At 38.6% G+C, this 19680-nt stretch overlaps 1 protein-coding gene across 6 annotated transcripts in view; it reads right to left on the reverse strand.

The window, feature by feature from the left end:
- Nucleotides 1–19680, reverse strand: part of ITSN1 (intersectin 1) — a 227964-nt gene that overhangs the window by 156076 nt on the left and 52208 nt on the right. For all 6 annotated transcript variants that reach the window (XR_014245461.1, XM_082395043.1, XM_082395040.1 and 3 more), the window contains exons 2-4: nt 12171–12230; nt 9878–9970; nt 8826–8889 (exon numbers count right to left, since the gene is read on the reverse strand). Coding sequence is in view for 5 of the 6 variants with exons in the window: in XM_082395043.1 (XP_082251169.1) it covers nt 8826–8889; nt 9878–9970; nt 12171–12198 (185 nt within the window). In the remaining variant the exon portion in view is untranslated. The remainder of the gene's footprint in view (nt 1–8825; nt 8890–9877; nt 9971–12170; nt 12231–19680) is intronic.

A 19680-nucleotide genomic window follows, 5' to 3' on the forward strand; every position in this document is an offset into this window, starting at 1 on the left:
TAGGAATTTTATCATTTCTGTCACTCTTTTAAATAGAACATGTCCCCCACTTCCATATTTAGGTGCTTATTTCAAGCATAGAGAAGAATTTTGCTTTTAATAATCATTTATGCTGGGTGTATTGAGTCATCTTACCAAACTTCTGTGAATCTTACACAATCACATAACTAGCAAAAAAGAGAGTTAACTTTCGTTTCCAATATTTATACCATTCCTCCTTTTTTTGGTAAATAAATAAATATTTATTTACTTCTATTTATTTAGTTGCGCCGGGTCTTAGTTGCGGCACGTGGGCTCCTTAGTTGCGGCATGTGGGATCTAGTTCCCTGACCAGAGATCAAACCTGGGCCCCCTACATTGGGAGCTCAGAGTCTTAACCACTGTGCCACCACGGAAGTCCCCACCATTCCTCTTTCTTATTGGTCTTACTGCCTCTATGACATTACTAAGTGAGCATCCCTGCTTGGTTTTGAGTTTAAATTTAATGGCTTTAAAAAAAAAATGACTGTATACAGTGTTTCATTGTTTAGAATAACATTTGGTACTGATTTTTAAAAAGTAATGACATATTTAAGCAGTTCCCTTTTCTACTTATTAGAAATGGTTACTATACTTATTATCAAATGCTTAGTCAGCATCTGCTGATCTGATCGCACATTTTCTTTTTCCTTTTAGCTCCTGATATAATAATGTTGAGGGAATTCCTTGATTCTGAACCAATCTTGCACCCCTGGCATAAACTCAAGTTGGTCATAGTTTTTGTACATTGTGGAATTCTATTTGCTAAGATTTTGTTTTGATTTTCTGTGTCTACGATCATAATTGAGACTGGTCTCTGGCTGCTTTATTTTTGTACTGTTTTTCCGGTTTTATAAAGGAAGCTAAATCAGTAAAATGAAATGGTGAGCTTTCTTTCTTTTACCAAATTTTTTTTTTTTTCGCGTCACCACGCAGCATGCGAGATCTTAGTTCCACAACCAGGGAACCACTGCGCCACCAGGGAAGTCCAGTTTACTCATTTCTAATAATCTCCCCGAAAGACTAAAAGTCTGAGGATCCTGAAATTAAATTCACAAAACTTCCAAAGTTAAAAAGAAAGTATGATAAAAAGTATTTTTAATAAAAAATAAGACAAACAATAGCTATTTATGACTCCTGAAAACAAACTGATCTTAAATACAATGTTTAGTCTGGGGGCTTCCCTGGTGGCGCAGTGGTGGAGAATCTGCCTGCCAATGCAGGGGACACAGGTTCGAGCCCTGGTCTGGGAAGATCCCACATGCCGTGGAGCAACTGGGCCCATGAGCCACAATTACTGAGCCTGCGCGTCTGGAGCCTGTGCTCCGCAACAAGAGAGGCCGCGATAATGAGAGGCCCCGCGCACCGCGATGAAGAGTGGCCCCCACTTGCCACAACTAGAGAAAGCCCTCACACAGAAACGAATACCCCAACACAGCCAAATAAATAAATAAATAAATAAAATTTAAAAAGAAAACAAAAAAAACAAAAAAAAACCAAACGATGTTTAGTCTGATATTAAAATCTGTATATAAGGACTGCCCTGGTGGTGCAGCATTTAAGAATCCACCTGCCAATGCAGGGGACACAGGATCAAGCCCTGTTCTGGGAAGATCCCACATGCCTCGCAGCAACTAAGCCCGTGTGCCACAACTACTGAGCCTGCACTCTAGAGCCCGTGAGCCACAACTACTGAGCCCATGCGCCACAACTACTGAAGCCTGCACACCTAAAGCCTGTGCTCTTCAGCAAGAGAAGCCACCGCAATGAGAAGCCTGCGCACTGCAATGAAGAGTAGCCCCTGCTCGCCGCAACTAGAGAAAGCCCACACGCAGCTATGAAGACCCAATGCAGCCAAAAATAAATAAAATTTTTAAAAAAATCTATATATAACAGCAGGCATGGGTGGGATGAGGAAAGATCCACAAGTATGCTGAATACTAAGGGTAAGTTTTCTGTCTGATTTGTACAAATAAACCACATAGCGCTCTTATATACTGTCAGTGGGAAAAAGTGCTTCAACTCCAAGTGTAGGAAAATCTGGCCACACCTACAGAACTACATATGCATTTACTCTTTGACACAGTGATTCAATCCTAGGAATTCACCCTGAAGATACACTTCCAACCATACAAAAACACATGCTTTAACTCATTCTTTGCTGCATTATCTGTAATTGTAAAATATTAGAAATAACCGAAATGCAGAAAACACAGGAAATTAGTTGAATAAACTATGGTATATCTTCAACAATAAGTATTATATAACTGTAAAAAGAAAATGAGGAAGATCTCTATGGAATGTTATGAGTGATTTCTAGGATACATTGTTAAGTGAGAAAAGCAAAGAACAAAAGAACATTTATAGGAGGTTACTTTCAAAGTAGGAAGAGGAAATAATTTAAATATAAATTTGCACACATATTATGGACATGCTTTTTTCCCACAGAAATAAACAAAGAAAGGATAATAAGAAGCTAATAAAATAAGTGGGAATGGGATGAAACAATAGGACAGCGAGTGACACTTCTCTGAGTTCACACTTTTGTAGAGTTTAGCTTTTGGAATCTTGTTAATGTGTTACATATTCAAAACATAAAATTAAGTTCACAAAGATGAGAGCAGATCCCTAAACTAAATAAAAACAAAAACATATAAACCAAGGAGGAGGGGATAAATTGGGAGACTGGAATTGACATGTACACACTACTACCTATAAAATAGATAACTAATAAGGACCTACTGTATAGCACGGGGAACTCTACTCAGTAGGCTGTAATGACCTATATGGGAAAAGAATCTAAAAAAGAGTGGATATATGTATATGTATAACTGATACACTTTGTTGTACACCTGAAACTAACACAACATTGTAAATCAACTATACTCCAATAAAAATTAATTAAAAACAAAAAACAACCAAAAAAAACAAATCAATCTAATAGTATTCTAAATAAGTAACATGTCCACATAGGAAGAAGGGAAAAAAACTAATCTAAATAACTTCTGAACACACTACTTCATATATCCTCAGGATATAAACAAAAGAACTATGAAGTAACCTTGAACGTCACTGAATAGGTTTGTTGTTTGTGGTGGACAGGAGTGTAGAAATTCTGAAACTATCTTGTTTGTATCATAAGATTCAGGGAAAAAAGGCGGGCTTCCTCTCGCTCCATCTCATTCACTACACCAGAACTGAAGCCAACAGATTCCTTTAGGAGCCTGCTTCATCCACAAAAGCTCATCACAGGCTGCTCACCTCCCACTGTGCAGATTAACCTGGCCCAGTCACTCGCTTATCTGTTTGTTTATTCACCTGAAGTTTTTTTTTTTTTTTTTTGGCCGCTACACAGTTTGCGGATCTTACTTCCCCGACCAGGGATTGAACCTGGACCACCGCAGTGAAAGCGCGGAGTCCTAACCACTGGACCACCAGGGATTTCCCCAACAAATATTTTTGAACAAGTCACCTACTAAGGTCTCTATCCAGGAACTAGGCTTACAACTAAGAAAAAGACAGGCAAGGTTCCTGCCCTCAGAGCTTGTTTCAGTGCAAGCAGACATTCAACAAGAAAACTAGTCAGATTATTCCACACGGTAAGTGCTATTAAGAAATAAAGCAAGGGGGCTTCCCTGGTGGTGCAGTGGTTGAGAATCTGCCTGCCAATGCAGGGGACACGGGTTCGAGCCCTGGTCTGGGAAGATCCCCCATGCCGCGGAGCAACTGGGCCTGTGAGCCACAACTACTGAGCCTGCGCGTCTGGAGCCTGTACTCCACAACAAGAGAGGCTGCGATGGTGAGAGGCCTGCGCGCCGCGAAGAAGAGTGGCCCCCGCTTGCCACAACTAGAGAAAGCCCTCGCACAGAAACGAAGACCCAACACAGCCATAAGTAAATAAATAAATAAATAAAAATTTAAAAAAAAAATTAAGAAATAAAGCAAGGACTTCCCTGGTGGCGCAGTGGTTAAGAATCCGCCTGCCAATGCAGGGCACATGGGTTTGAGCCCTGGTCCAGGAAGATCCCACATGCCGCAGAGCAACTAAGCCCGTGCACCACAACTACTGAGCCTGCGCTCTACAGCCTGCGATCCACAACTACTGAGCCCGTGTGCCACAACTACTGAAGCCCGCGCGCCTAGAGCCCGCGCTCCACAAGAGAAGCCACCGCAACGAGAAGGCCGTGCACCACAACGAAGAGTAGCCCCTGCTCACCACAACTAGAGAAAGCCAGCGCACAGCAATGAAGACCCAACGCTGCCAAAAATAAATAAATAAAATAAATAAATTTATTTTTTAAAAAAAGAAATAAAGCAAGGTGATGGGAAAGAGAAGATGTTCGTAGGAGCAGGTGGGGAGAGGGAACTACTTTAGACTAGTGGTCAGGAAGGCCTTCTCTGGGGAGGTGAACCAAAACCTGAAGGGTAATCGGCCAAATAATGTGAGGATCTAGAAGAGCTGCATGATAGGAAGAGAAAATGCCAAGTGCAATGACCCTGAGGCCAAAAGAACCCATTTAAAGATAGAAAAAAGGTCAGTGAAACCAGAGTGCAAAAATTGAGGAAGGGAGTGGTTCAAAATAAGAGAAGAGGGAAAAAGCAAGAGCCAGATCATATTGGGCCTTGTGGCCTTGGTCATGACTTTGGGTTTTCTTCTCAATGGAGAGTTTTAAATGGATTTACTTTTTCAAAAGATTGTTGGGGTGCCGTTTGGAGAATGGAATCTAAACATGCAAGTGTGAGACACTCCAGTCAGAACGCTCGAATAGTGGGCCCAGCTATTAGGCCCACTATGACAAATTAGGATGGTAGCAAAGGATACAGAAAGAAATGGCCAGATTGGGGATACAGTCTGTAAATGGAGTCAAAAGTACCTGCTGATAGATTGGTTGTGTAGGGTAAGGAAAAGAGAGGAATCAGGCATGGGTCCCAGCAGCCGGATAGATGCTCAAAGCCACGAACTGAGATGGTGAAGACTCAGGAACGTCCAGGATGACTTTTCTTGTGGGTAAATGACTTTGGCAAACTGATTTTGCTGGGGGCTGAAGGCCCTCCTGACATATGCTCAGTGGTATCCTAAGATAGTATCCAAAGGTGTCACACAGGTGTTTGCCTTGCCCCCTGCCCCATCCTTGAGCCAGATCACCAAGCTGTTCTAATTTCTGCCCTTACGCCTCTGGCTTCCTCCTCTTCTCGGGGCCCATTTCTAGGTGGTGCGCCCTCTCTTCCCCTCATTTCTCTCCTTAAGAGCTTCTAACCCCCATTTCTGTGGCCCCTACCTACTGCCTCTGATTCCAAAGTCCTCATTCCACCTCTGCCTTCCTCTGCCTTCAAGGCTCTCGTCCATTGCCCTCTGCTTTCTTCTCTGTCTCCACACCAGACCAAGGTTGCAACAATGTTAAGCATTTAAGCTGCCAAAAGGATATAGGCCTGGTTCCTTCCAGTTCCTTATTAGCAAGACAATTTCTAGGAAGATGTATCATCATCGGCCACAGTTATAATTTGGCATTGACTGACTTGACTCCATTCTGAGGAAGAATTCAAGTTCTCCTGTATTCTTAATTGGAAACTGGATTGGAGAGATAGGTAGCTCCAAAGTATTAGTAGGTTATAGTTCCAAAGCTCATAAATTAATTAACTGGAATATAACTTCTACATGGATTCCAACAGATATTTCCCACCTGTGCACATCACTCATACTTTTGAACGGAGGTCCAGAGCAAAGAAAGTAAGGCCCAGAGAGAAAGAGAAACTAGAAAAAGGTCCTAATTCTCAATCCAAAATTTTCTTCTTCCCCAGAGGAATGACACAGGGACTGCCTAAAACTTTAGACTCAAACCCACTCCTCTCTCTACCAAAAGGGGCATTGGGCTTTCCCTGTGACCCCATCAGAAAAACCACATGAGAACACAAGATTAGCATCAGAGATAGGGAGGGAAAACTATTTCATTAGGTCAGCTGTTATTTATAAATTTAAAAACCGAACTTTGAAGAGGTGAAGTATTGCTCAAGCTAACAAAGTGAAGAAGCATCAGAGCTGGTGCCAAAAGACAGATGTTCCTCACACTCTGCACCACACCATTCTGGCATCTTAGCAGGACATCTGTGGCTCGAGAAATTTCCAACGACTTTTCAGAGATATTGCTTTTGGGAAAAGATTCTTAGAGGTGTGTTTCATTCTGGTTTTTTTCCCCTGATAGCAATTCTTGATGAAAGTAAAATATGCCATCACAAATTTATTTAACAAAATGTTGGAAAAAAATTAAAGACAAAGAACACTTTTGATTTAACCTAAGTCTGCAGACTCATTATCTTCACTGTTAAAAAATTTTCACAATGAAAAGAATAAGTTGGTAAAAATGACTTTGGAACACTCTAGTTAAAAACAAAACAAAAAAAAAACAGTTTGGAAAATTAACTGTCTTAATTGAAAGAACTGAAATTTACTAAATAATACTTTTTTTTTCTCCATTACACTTATTAACATGTGACAGTTTTTATGCTGTTATTGGGCATCTCCTTCCACTGGATGGCAATTTCTATGAAAGCACAAATTTTGTCAGTTTTTTTCACAGCTGTATTCCCAGCACCTACAACAGGCACAGGCCCATAGTAGACATCTGATAAATATTTTTCCACTGTTGAATGAATAAATGTTAAGTGAGATTTCCTTGCAGCAGAGTATTCATTACAAGACTGCTTCTTGAATGAACCTTCATAGATTGGAAATACAGTATAAAAGCAGAATTCAGTGAAGGAAGCTAAGTCTGGGAAAGGAAGATTCTAGTGAGTGATCTTGGCTGATGGTGTGAAAAACAATCACACAGCAGAACACAAAGCAAAATGAAATTTAACACAGATGTCATAAGTTTCTTGCATTTAGACTTAGGCACTTAACCAACAGGTCAGTGTCCCTGTGCTCACAAGTACATGAGTATTCCCTCTGTGTGTGTGTGTGTGTGTGTGTGTGTGTGTCTCTTTTACTTTACTTTAAAAGTAATTCCAGGGACTCCCCTGGTGGCACAGTGGTTAAGAAGCCACCTGCCAATGCAGGGGACACGCGTTCGATCCCTGGTCCAGGAAGATCCCACATTCCGCGGAGCAAGAAGCCCGTACGCCACAACTACTGAGCCCGTGTGCCACAACTACTGAAGCCTGTGCGCCTAGAACCCGTGCTCTGCAACAAGAGAAGCCACTGCAATGAGAAGCCTGCGCACTGCATCGAAGAGTAGCCCCCGCTCGCCACAGCTAGAGAAAGCCCGTCCGCAGCAACGAAGACCCAACGCAGCCAAAAATTAATTAATTAATTTCAATAAATAAATAAATAAAAGTCATTCCAAAAACCTTGGTTATCTGAATTTTCCACTTCAAAGTAGATGAGACGTTAGCACTAAAAGGGTATCATAGTTGAAAGAGACAGTCTGGCAGCCCATATGCTGACAACCAGGGAAAAGAAAATAAAGCAGACACCAAAAAAAGCACAGGAATCTGGTATCATTTAATTTCAATTCAAATAAATCCACACACAAATAATATATAATTTCCCATGAAAGTTTTGTTATTTCAGAACATAGTAAATGATTTTCATACTGACGACACTTATAATCAAGCTTAGACTATGTTCTGTAGACTCTGCTTAAAGGCAACAAGGAACTATGTCAATCTTTATTTTTGCATTCCGTAACATCTTACAGAAAAACCCGAACGAACATTTTTCGCCAGCCCAGTACCTTTCTGGGGTTTTGTTTTGAGGCTCTATTATGTGCCAGGGCCCACACTAAGTCCTTTACATACAGTTTCTCTGCTAATCCACTCAATAACCCTGTAAGGAAACGTGTCTTCCCATTTTCTAGATGTGAAAACTGAGGCTGAGGTGGGGTAAGTACATGTTCCAAATCAGAAAGATAGAAAGTAGTACAGATGGGATTCAACTACAAATCATGTGTTCTTTTCACCGTAACAAGCTGCCACAACAGTAGCAAACCCAGGGAAATGATGTACTAACGGTAAGAACCATACACTGCAGGAAAACATGGCTTCTTGGCCAAAGAATTCAGCATGGCTTCCAAAAGTCATAAACCTAGAATCCAGAACTGTATTTGCCAGTCTTTTTCATTCATTCTCTTTCTTTCCTGTGGTTTCAAAAGACTGAACACTTATTTGTGCTAGTTAATCAAGGGATTCAACAATATTTTTTATGTGCTCACCTTGTACAACACTGTAATGAATACTGGTTATTTCACTCTTTCACTGATTATTCCATTATTAACCCTCAAATATCTTCTTTACCTTTTATTCAATGAAAGATACAGAACTATCACATTATAAAGCAAGAAATGTGGAACATTTAGACGAATATGGGTGATGTGGATGAAGGTAAAACAAAGTGGTGAGAAAGGGACTTCCCTGGCAGTCCAGTTGTTAAGACTCTGTGCTCTCAATGCAGGCGGCATGGGTTCAATCCCTGGTGGGGAACTAAGATCCCACAGGCAGCATGGTGTGGCCAAAAAAACCCCAGAAAATAAACAAACAAAAAAAACCAAAGTGGTGAGAAAATATCAAAATGTAGATTTCTCAACTGGAAATTCAACTTTGTAACAGTTACCTTGCAAATGTCACCACTTTTTTTTTTTTTTTTTTCTTAAAGTTCCCTACCAGAAAGACACTTTTCAGAAGTACTTCTCTGGTAAGAAGTAGTGGGGTATTTCAGACTAGAAATACATGTTCTCCTCTGTAACTTAAGAAATTAAGATTAGATATTACTGGACTAGTTTATAACCTTCTGCTTGTATGAAGTTCCAACTTACCATATCTGTGCTAAAACAGGTTGAGGTAACCCAGATTGAAAAAAAAAGTTTCTAGCTTGATCACCTGTAAATTAAATGGAAAAAGTTTTAGAAGAAAACAGCAGCTGACAGAAAACCACTTATGGCAAAATTACAAAAAGAAAAAGGTTAATAATCCTGTAAATACTGAACTGAATACATTTTAAAAGCCAAATGATACGTTTATAAATAACAGTAAAATGAATCCACCAGCACTGACTTTAGAATGTAACACTTAAAAAAAAATCATCTCAGAAAGGGCCTACCATTGTGTAGGGGTAGAGTGTCCACTTTAATTAATCTGCTAGTAATTAAGATGGTAACAACTGCACATTACAACAAAGTGAACCTACAGAAATCCTCAAGAAACTGATGACCCGTACTTCTACTTTACAAAAGAGCTCTCTGCCATTCCCATTTACCGACACTTCAGATTTTTGGTACTTCTAACATATTTATGGAGATTTAGTAACGATGATTAAAAGAATCACATGGAGGACTAAGAAAATAGTAAGTTAAAGAGAACTGAAACAAATACACACAAAAGCAAGTTCCCAGGAAATCTAGATCCCATTTTTTCTAAAGCTAATTCCCGAAAAGTAATCAAACAGGAAAGAGATTAGAAAAAGCAAAGTACAAAAGGATCTTTAAGGACATAACAATAAGAAAAATTTTTTTTAATGTTCATAATCTGTTAATTTACTCAAGCCAGTTCAAGATCAGAATTAAGGAAGTGTTTTTGCTCAAGGACCACAGTCCAATGCTACAATTGCTTAAAGAATGTGGTCCATTAATCTTAACCAATTCCCATCAGTGATATGCCTAAAACAGTGACTTGGCATCCATTAAAAACTGCAAAAAAGACTTGAGTGCATTAGAGGAGAAGCAACTGTAAAAATACAGACTCCAGGTTAAGGCAAAATAGGCAAAGTGTATCCTTGATCACATGTGCCCACCTTCGCTCTGCATAATAGATTTTCCACAGATATATGCACTATGATAAGTAAAAATATAAAAATACTGACTCCAATTACCAGTAATAAATCCAGATATTGGCTTTAAACTATGGAACTGTTGATCATGCTTTGCTCTTTCCTCTACAGTTATGGCCCAAATATCCAGGCTACCTACAATCCAAAGAAAAGACAAAGAAATTATTCAGTGAGAAAAGAAAAACAAAGTGCTCACACCCACAGTTTCCACAGTACCTTAAGATACTGTCAGTATGTTATAAATGATTTGATAAGTTAACATCTGTTTGTTCTTGGAAGTTTTGAATATAAAGTCAGAAAGCTAAGAGTAGACATATACACACTACTATATATAAAACAGACAACTAATAAGGACCTACTGTATAGCACAGGGAACTCTTCTCAATACTCTGTAATGACCTATATGGAGAAGAATCTAAAAGACTGGATATATGTATATGTATAACTGATTCACTTTGCTGTACAACAGAAACTAACACAACATTGTAAATCACCTATACGCCAATAAAGATTTTTTAAAGGAAAAAAAAAGAAAACTAAGAGTAAAGCAGGTCAAAAAAAAAAAAAAAGATATTAGCACAAATTCTTTTTTTAAAAACTTGTCCTATAACCCTGTAGTTAGCAGGACTGTATGAAGACATGTTAATAATCATCATTTATTTACATAAACAGACTGATATACAAATCAACAGTCTAATTTACAACAGTATTTTCAGATGTCTTAAATGCCGCAAGTGAAAGTTATGGAAAAATTGAGCTTCACTAAATCAGTATCCTATGTGATTCCATGAAAATCTTTTTGGAGTGATAAAATATTCAAATACTAGATTGTAGTGAATTTTATGGCATATAGATTATAACTCACTGAAGCTGTTTTTAAAAATGGGTATCCTGAAAAAAACAATGGCAAACCAAAGGGAACAGGGTTTAGGTCCTTCTTCAGTTTCAGTTCTTGGACTGACCAGATATCCCCTTGTTTCTGAGATTGTCCTCACTTTAAGTGTTAGGTTTTCTCAAACGAATTCACCAAATAACTCTAGATTACATAGGTAGAAGGTTTTCAAAAGTTCAGACATTTTCCCAAAAGGTGGGAACAGACAGTATGTGAATGTGCCTAGCATACAAGCAAAATGTCTAAACACTGAAATCTCCCTTCTCTGCAGGGTCTGATATGACAGCGACAGGCAGAGCAGCAATTCATTCAGCCACTGAAAACAGACTTGCTGAACACCTCCTATGCGCCACACACTGCGTTAGACATTAGGGATAAGATGGTGACCGAAACAGATCAGATCCCTTCCCTCACAGGCCTTACAGTCCTGCAACTTCTACTGCCCTGTCAAAATCTGTCAAACAGAAACAAACCCCACCAAACAAGCAAAACAAAACAAACAAAAAACTTGCTCAGTAATTAAGAAGGGGGACAAAAACAAAACAGAAAATAAAACAGTAAGACTAATGGTTTTGAAAAGGTTGCAGACTTCTGTACTAGAATCTCACAGAGACTTTTACAGATGTGATCACAGGGATGGGGCTTTATGCTGCCTTACTCTCTTCATGCTGGCTAGGTTCGACAGCTGCCAAGAGAAATTCATTCATATGGCATGCTCTCTTTAAAACAAAACAAAATAAAACAGAACAAAATTTGGCCAGTAAGCAAAACCAACATTTAACACTTTCCTAATAATCTTAGGGAAAATTACCTGAAAAACACATTTTACGCAGATTGATGTTTCAAGCAGATAAACTAAAGTAAAACAAAAATGTCATGCTTTAAATCCAGTCTAAAGAAAAAGTACAAAATAAATGACCCAGTCACCTCAACAAATAAACTGCAAAACAAAAAACCAAAAAAACAGGGATGGAGAAGGGTTCACTAACAAAGCAACTTAGGAGACACATGAACTAATTGCAATGTATGTGTCTTGTTCGGATCCTGATTTGAACCAACCAACCGTAACAACAACAATGAAAAATATCTAAAGACTATCAGGGAAAATATTAACACTGACTTGATAGTTGAAGACATTAAGGAATTACTAGTAACTTTACTGGAGTATTAACAGTATTGTAGTTATATCTTTAAAAGTGTTATCTTTTAGAAACACCCACTAAAGTGTTTGTGGATGAAATGATCTGATATATGAGAGATGCTCAAAAGAATCCAGGTGAAAGTATATTGGCCATTAGTTGATTGATAATCACTGAAACTATATGATGGGTTGATTATATTATTCCCTCTACTTATGTGAATATTTGAAATTTGCCATAATACTAAGTTTTTAAAAATGCGATTCCAAAGTACATTAAAAAAGGAAAATCTTTGAAAACTTACCACCAAAAGGTGTTGGAAACTGAGCCATGGTTCTGTTACTTTCACCTTGCTAATCGACGCCTGTAATTGAAATGCAACATTTAAGTTTATGAAAACTTCACTCCTAGGTACTTATAAACACACTAACACACTGTCTTAATGACCTGAAAACTGATACTAGAGTTAGGGAATAGCACTGCAAATGAATGTTACAACTAAGGGTTCATTCATTCATTCCTTCTCTGTGCAGTTTCTCAGTCCCAGGTGCAATGATGGGCACTGACGAATGGGAAGGAAAGACTCTCCAGCAACAAGAAGCTTTCAGTCTGGTGAGTGATACTATTAGCTCGGGACAGCCTATTATCTCGTTAACTGTATTGTTGTATTTGTTATTTTTTAAATATATCTTTTTTCTAACCATCTACATATACTAGTGCATCTGCTTCATGGTTACAACAACTGCTCTTTTTAATGAGCACTTAGTACATGCTGCGCACTGTCTTATCTCTCCGTTTTTTTCTTTTTTTTTTTTTGGCTGCACTGTGCATCATGCGCAATAGTTCCCTGACCAGGGATCGAACCTGTGCCCCTGCAGTGGAAGCGCTGAGTCTTAACCACTGGACCGCCAGGGAAGTCTCTTATCTCTTTCCACCGTATCACAGCCCTATGACATAGGTACTGTATTACCATTCCATACTATACACGAAGAAAATGAGAATCAGAGAGGTGAAGTAATTAGAACAACATCACACATTTGGTGACCAAGCTGGATTTGAGCAGGGGCAGCAAACTCCACAGCCTGTGTTGCTCTTATGAAAAACATTGTCTGCAATTGCTGCTTTAAAATGCATATTACACTAATGTCTGCCCAGAATACCAAACACAAACCCAGGCTCAAAGATCCCCATCAGGCATTATTTGCTCATGAACAGTCAACGTGAAACCAAGCCAGTCCTCTTCCCCAACTAAAAAAATCCAAACTTAATATTTTTCCTTATGTTTAACTAAACAACATGGTAAATGCACACAGTTAAAAATGAATACTAAATAGTAACAGAAAAAAATTAGATAAATTTAGAATTAAAAAGTGACAGTCCCTTTGCCCTAATACTCCTCAATTTCATCTGTCTATGGAATCTTAAAATTCCAAAAGCTCTATCTTGTTCTCAACTATTTATTCCTAGTGTTCTCCCCCCTCTCTTTTTTAAATGGACACAACTTCTTTTATTCTTCTTTTTTTTTTTTTTATTTTACTCTTTAGTTTTCTTCTGTTTCTTGCATCATTTGATTTCTTTTTTGTTTGCTCACTGATAGTTTGGGGTCATTCTCTTTCACTTTTGAGGCTTTCCTCATATACCTGGTGATCCTTGGATGCACCTTCATATTTAAGAGGAAGGCACTAAAACAATGCTCAGAAGCTGGGTGTGGGTGGCAGGTTTGTTAATTGATGGGCTTCTCCCTATGATGATCAGATATATCTAGTCACCTGTTCATTGGGATCTCTCCAAATGTCAGTAGGTAGATTTTTTTCTATTGAAGCTATTCAGCTAGATGTGGTATTCCAGCTGGCTTCTGGGGAGGAGTGGAGAAGGGAGAAAGAAGTGAGGGGCCTATACTTCAGTGGGTGGACTTGTATACAATCCCTTTATTTTCAACCCCGTGTTTCACCCCTCTAGTCTGGAGCATCTCTGGCCTAGTGCTCTTCACATCTCCCCAGAGGAAGGGGGCTGACGTAGTCACCTGTCTGCTGGGGGTGCAGGAGAGAATAGTTCAAAATGTCTGAAACACAGACTGTTGAAGAATTTCGATTTTCAGCTGCAAAACTGACCAAGGAATGCCAGGAGCCTCCAATCACTCTGAGCCTGGGACAAGCTGGCTTGACCTCACCTTTATTTCTAGGCACTGTTTATCCACCTCTGAACTCAAATTAACACTCTTTTCCAAAGTTATGTTTCTTTTTACAAAAAGTTGTCAAAATCTTTTGTCACTGGGGACTTCCCTGATGGCACAGTGGTTAAGAATCCGCCTGCCAATGCAGTGGACACGGGTTCAAGCCCTGGTCTGGGAAGATCCCACATGCCACGGAGCAACTAAGCCCGTGCGCCACAACTACTGAGCCTGCGCTCTAGAGCCCGCGAGCCACAACTACTGAGCCTGTGTGCCACAACTACTGAATCCCACACACTTAGAGCCTGTGCTCCGAAACAAGAGAAGCCACTGCAATGAGAAGCCCGTGCACCACAATGAAGAGTAGCCACTGCTCGCTACAACTAGAGAAAGCCCGCGCGCAGCAACAAAGACCCAACACAGCCAATAAATAAATAAATACATACATACATAAATTTATATTAAAAAAAAATCTTCTGTCACTATCTTCTCTACTGTCTATTCTCTACTTGTGTCAATATCTTCTCTACTATTATCTTTTTCCTTAGGAGTTAACATCTTTTAGCTGCCTATGTGATTATGGCAGACATCAGGGAAGGAGAAGAGAAAACACATGTGGTCAAGCCACCACAATGAACTGAGTCCAGTTATGAAGCAGGCCACTTCTCACTGCCAATTCCCTTTAAAAACTACAGCTGCTATTCTGTTCTTCCACTATTTCTCAGTCAATATATTATATAGGTAAGCTTGATAATTTTCCAAAAAATTTTAGTGTTTCACCTCACTTAATCTTCATAATGTCCTTGAAATTGACAAGTCATACGTCTTTTGAGCTTTATCCCCCCAAAATTACAGAACAAGATTGTAAAGAATATGCAAAAATTCTTCACCGAAGAAGAATTCAAAACTGAAACACAAAAATATATAAAAAAGGATATATGTGGCAAAAACATAACCAAGGGTTTATGCAGAAGTCAAGGTTAATTTAATATTTGAAAATAAATTAATGTAATCAACCATATTAACAGAATAAACCAAAAAGCTCATATGATCGTTTTTCCATAAATGTGGGAAAAAAAGCCTTGACAAAACCTCAACACCTAGGAATGATAAAAACTCTCAGAAATCTAAGATTAGTAGGAAACTTCCTCAAACAGATACAGGGCATCTATGAAAAACCTACAGCTAGCATCATAGTTAAAGGTTAAAGACTAAATTTCTCCCCCCAGAGATCAGGAAGAAGGCAAGGACACCTGCTTTTACCACTTCTATTCAACATTGTTTTGAAGGTTCTAGCCCTGAAATAAGGTAAGAAAAACAAACAGACAAAAAAAAAAAAAAAAGACATATAGATTTTTAAAAAATCTATAAAACTCTATTTATAGATGATATAATTGTTTACAGAGAAAACCCCAAGGAATCTACAAAACAGTACAATAAGTGAATTTGGCAAAAACACAGGATGAAAGGTTGATATCAACTGAATTCTTATATATGAACAACAAATAATTGGCAATTGAAATTAAGACAAACAATCCCACTTACAGCAGTGCCAAAAAAATGTAAAAGTCCTAGGTATAAATTTAACAAAAGACATCCAAGGCCAAGGTCTCTACGCTGAAAACTACAAAATATTGCTTAAAAAAAAATTAAAGAAGACCTAAATAAATGGAGAGATATACTATGTTAATAGAAAGATTCAATATTGCTAAAATGGCAATTCCCGCCAAATGGATCTATATATTCAGTGCAATTCCAATTAAAACTGCAGCAGGCTTTTGAGTAGAAATTGGCAGGCTGATATTGACATTTACTTGCAAATGCAAAGGACCTAGAATAACCACAGCAATTTTTAAAAAGAACAAAATTGGAGGATTTATTCTACCTGATTTCAAGATTTACTAAAAAAGCAATGTAATAACCAAGACCTTTGGGGACTGATGTAAAGGCAGACATACCAGATCAATGGAACAAAGAGTTGAGAAATAGATTTACATATGTTTGGTGAATTCATTTTTGGCAATGGCAAATCACTGGAGGAAAAAAGTCTTTTCAACAAACCGAAGTAGATCAACTGGATATGGGGAGGTGGTGAAGGCAGGAGGGGGGAACACCAATCCTACTTCACAAAATACACAAAAATTAATTCAAAATGGATCAAAATTTAAATTTGGCCTAAATTTAAAACCATATAGTTTTACACAAAAAAATTCTAAAAGACAGAATATCTTCATGACCCTTGGGCTAGGCAACAATTTCTTAGAACACAAAAAAGCATGATTTATTTTTTAAAAAAGAGAGAGAGTGGGAAATTGGGCTTCATCAAAGTGAAATGTTAGCTCATTAAGAAAACAAAAAGGCAAGCCATAAACTGGGAGAAAACATTTGCAACACATACATCAGACAAAGGAGCTGTATTCAGAATATATAAAGAACTCTTGCAACCTAAAAGTAAATAGTAAGACAAACAACTTAGTGAGGAAACTGATAAGAGATGTGAACAGACACTTCACAAAATAACTCTCAGAAACAGCCAAGAAACACATGAAAAGGTGATCAATGTCATTAGCCATTAGGGAAACTAAACCAAAGTGATGTGCCACTTTGTTTCCACTAGAATGGCAAACATGAAAAAGACTGAGCATACCAAGTGCAGGCAAAGATGTGGAACAGCTAGACTCTGCTGGTGGGAATGTAAGATGGTATAATCACTTTGGGCAACAGTTTTCTTAAAAAATTATACAGCCACCATTCAACCCAGCCACTCTACTTCTCTATATTTAGCTACGAGAAATGAAGATTTCTATCCACAGGAAGATTTCTACACATATCATATCAACTTTATTTTTAAGAGCCAAAAACTAGCAACCCAAACAACTGATGAATGTATAAATGAACAGTGATATACCCATACAATGAAATACTATTTAGCAGTAACAAGGAACCAACTGTTGCTATAAGCAATAACATGCATGAATGTCAAAATTACTATGCTTAATGAAAGAAGCAGGTATACACACACACACAGTATAACTCCATTTTTGTAAAAATTGCAGAAAATATTAACTACTCTATAGTGATAGAAAACCAATCAGTGATTGCCAGGAGATGAGAGAGGAAGGGACAGAATATAAAATTACAAAGAGGCACAGGAAAACTTCGGGGAGGAATGGAAATGTTTGCTATCGTGATAATGGTGATGGTTTCACAGGTATATCCATATGTCAAAACTGATCAAACTGTGCACTTTTTTTTTAATTAATTAATTTTTGGGGGAGGTGGGCTGCGTTGGGTCTTTGTTGCTGCGTGCGGGCTTTGCTCTTCATTGCAGGGTGTGGGCTTCTCATTGGGTGGCTTCTCTTGTTGCAGAGCACGGCTTCTAGGTGTGTGGGCTTCAGTAGTTGTGGCTCGCGGGCTCAGTAGTTGTGGCTCGCAGGCTCAGTAGTTGTGGCTCACAGGCTCTAGAGCGCAGGCTCAGTCATTGTGGCGCATGGGCTTAGTTGCTCCGTGGCATGTGGGATCTTCCCGGGCCAGGGCTCGAACCCGTGTCCCCTGCATTGGCAGGCGGATTCTTAACTACTGTGCCACCAGGGAAGCCCAAACTGTGCACTTTAAATACATGCAGTTTAGTGTATTGATACTTCCCATTAGGTCACAAGCCACAAAGAAAATTCTAAAAATAAAAGTCAAGAGTTTGGCAATCCTAGCAGTTGAATACAAACTAGAATATCTACATTGGACTATCTTCTTAAGAGAAGTAGTTATTTCCAATAACTTTCAACAAGTATTTTATCTTTAAAACACACATTAAAAAGGACTCAACTTTAAGCTCAAGTTAAAAAAAATAGAAGGGATAGAACAAATAATGGACAGACAATACGGCTTTTGAGCAAAAATACTTAAGGAGTTTACAATGACCTCATTTGACTCAACAGAAAAATAATGATAATAATAACAATTTTTAAATGGGCAAAGGACCTGAACAGACACTTTTCCAAATAAGACATACAAATGGCCAACACGTACACTGGAAAGGTGCTCAACATCACTAATGGTCAAGGAAATGCAAATCAAAATCACAATTAAATATCACTTCACTCCTGTTAGGATAGCTATTATCAAAAAGAGATAACAAATGCTGGTGAGGATGTGGAGAAAAGGAAACCCTTGTGCACTGCTGTTGTGAAATGTAAAGTGGTGCAGCCACTGTGGAAAACAGTATGGAGGTTCCTCAAAAAATTAAAATAGAACTACCATATGATCCAGCAATGCCACCTCTTGATATATATCCAAAGGAAATGAAATCATTATCTCGAAGAGATATATGAACTTCCATGTTTGCTGCAGCATTATTAACAATAGTCAAGACATGGAAACAACATGTGTCTGCAGATGTATAAATCAATACAGAAAATGTGGGCTACATATACAATGCAATATTATTCAGTCTTAATAAAAGAAGATCCTGCCATTTGTGACATGGTTAAACCTGGAGGACATTTTGCTAAGTAAAATAAGCCAGACACAGAAAGACAAATACTATGTGATCTCACTTATAAGTGGAATCTAAACGAGCCAAACTCATAGAATCATAAGGCAGAACAGTGCTTGCCAGGGGTGGGAGTAAGGAATGAGGAGACTTGGTCAAAGGATACAAACTTTCAGTTATAAGATGAGTAAGTTCTGGGGATCTAACGTGTAGCATGGTGACCACAGCTAATAATACTGTATTGTATACTTGAAATATGCTAAGAGAATATATCTTAAGTGTGCTCACCACACACACAAAATAATGGTAGATAAGGTGTGGATGTGTTAATTAGCTTGACTGTGGTAGTCATTTCACAATGTATACACATATTGAATGCTGTACACCCTAAATATATAAACTTTTAATTTGTCAATTATACCTCAAGAGAGCTGGGGGAAAAAAGGAGTTTATAATTAAACAGGGGATGGAAAAATCACATCAAAAATCTGTGTGTATGTGTGTGGGCAGAGCGAGAGAGAGAGAGAGAGAGAAAACGTAGGTGACAAATAATAATTCACTAAAATTGTATTATTAAATGCTACTAACACACCTGACCTGTATTAGCCAATTTAATCCAATTAACAACACTACGGGTTAAATAATATTACTATCCCATCTTAGGGATGTGGAAACAAAGGCACAGTTTATACAGTCACTGAAATTTCCTGAAGGTTTGAAAATTTTCTAAATGACGGAACAGAGAGTCAGTCTTGTTTCAGTGCTCGTGTATAACCTCATACTTTCAGGATTAAGAACTTAATGGAATATTCCTGAAGTAGTTAGCCTGGTAAACCTTCCAGGGTGGAGCTGGGGGTGGGGAGTGAAAGGATACTGTCCCAAGCAATAAAAGCGCTGGAAAGCAAAAAAGACGAGGGAAGGGAAAGCAAGTGGGTTTGTTTGTTTTTCATAAATTTATTTATTTATTTATGGCTGCGTTGGGTCTTCGTTGCTGCTTGCGGGCTTTCTCTAGCTGCAGCGAACGGGTCTACTCTTTGTTGCAGTGCGCGGGCTTCTCATTGCGGTGGCTTCTCTTGTTGCAGAGCATGGGCTCTAGACGCGTGGGCTTCAGTAGCTGTGACGCATGGGCTCAGTAGTTGTGGCTCGCGAGCGCAG

Source organism: Balaenoptera borealis (genome assembly GCF_965194805.1).
Source record: "Balaenoptera borealis genome assembly, chromosome: 5".
In the NCBI taxonomy this organism is placed as follows: Eukaryota; Metazoa; Chordata; class Mammalia; order Artiodactyla; family Balaenopteridae; genus Balaenoptera; species Balaenoptera borealis.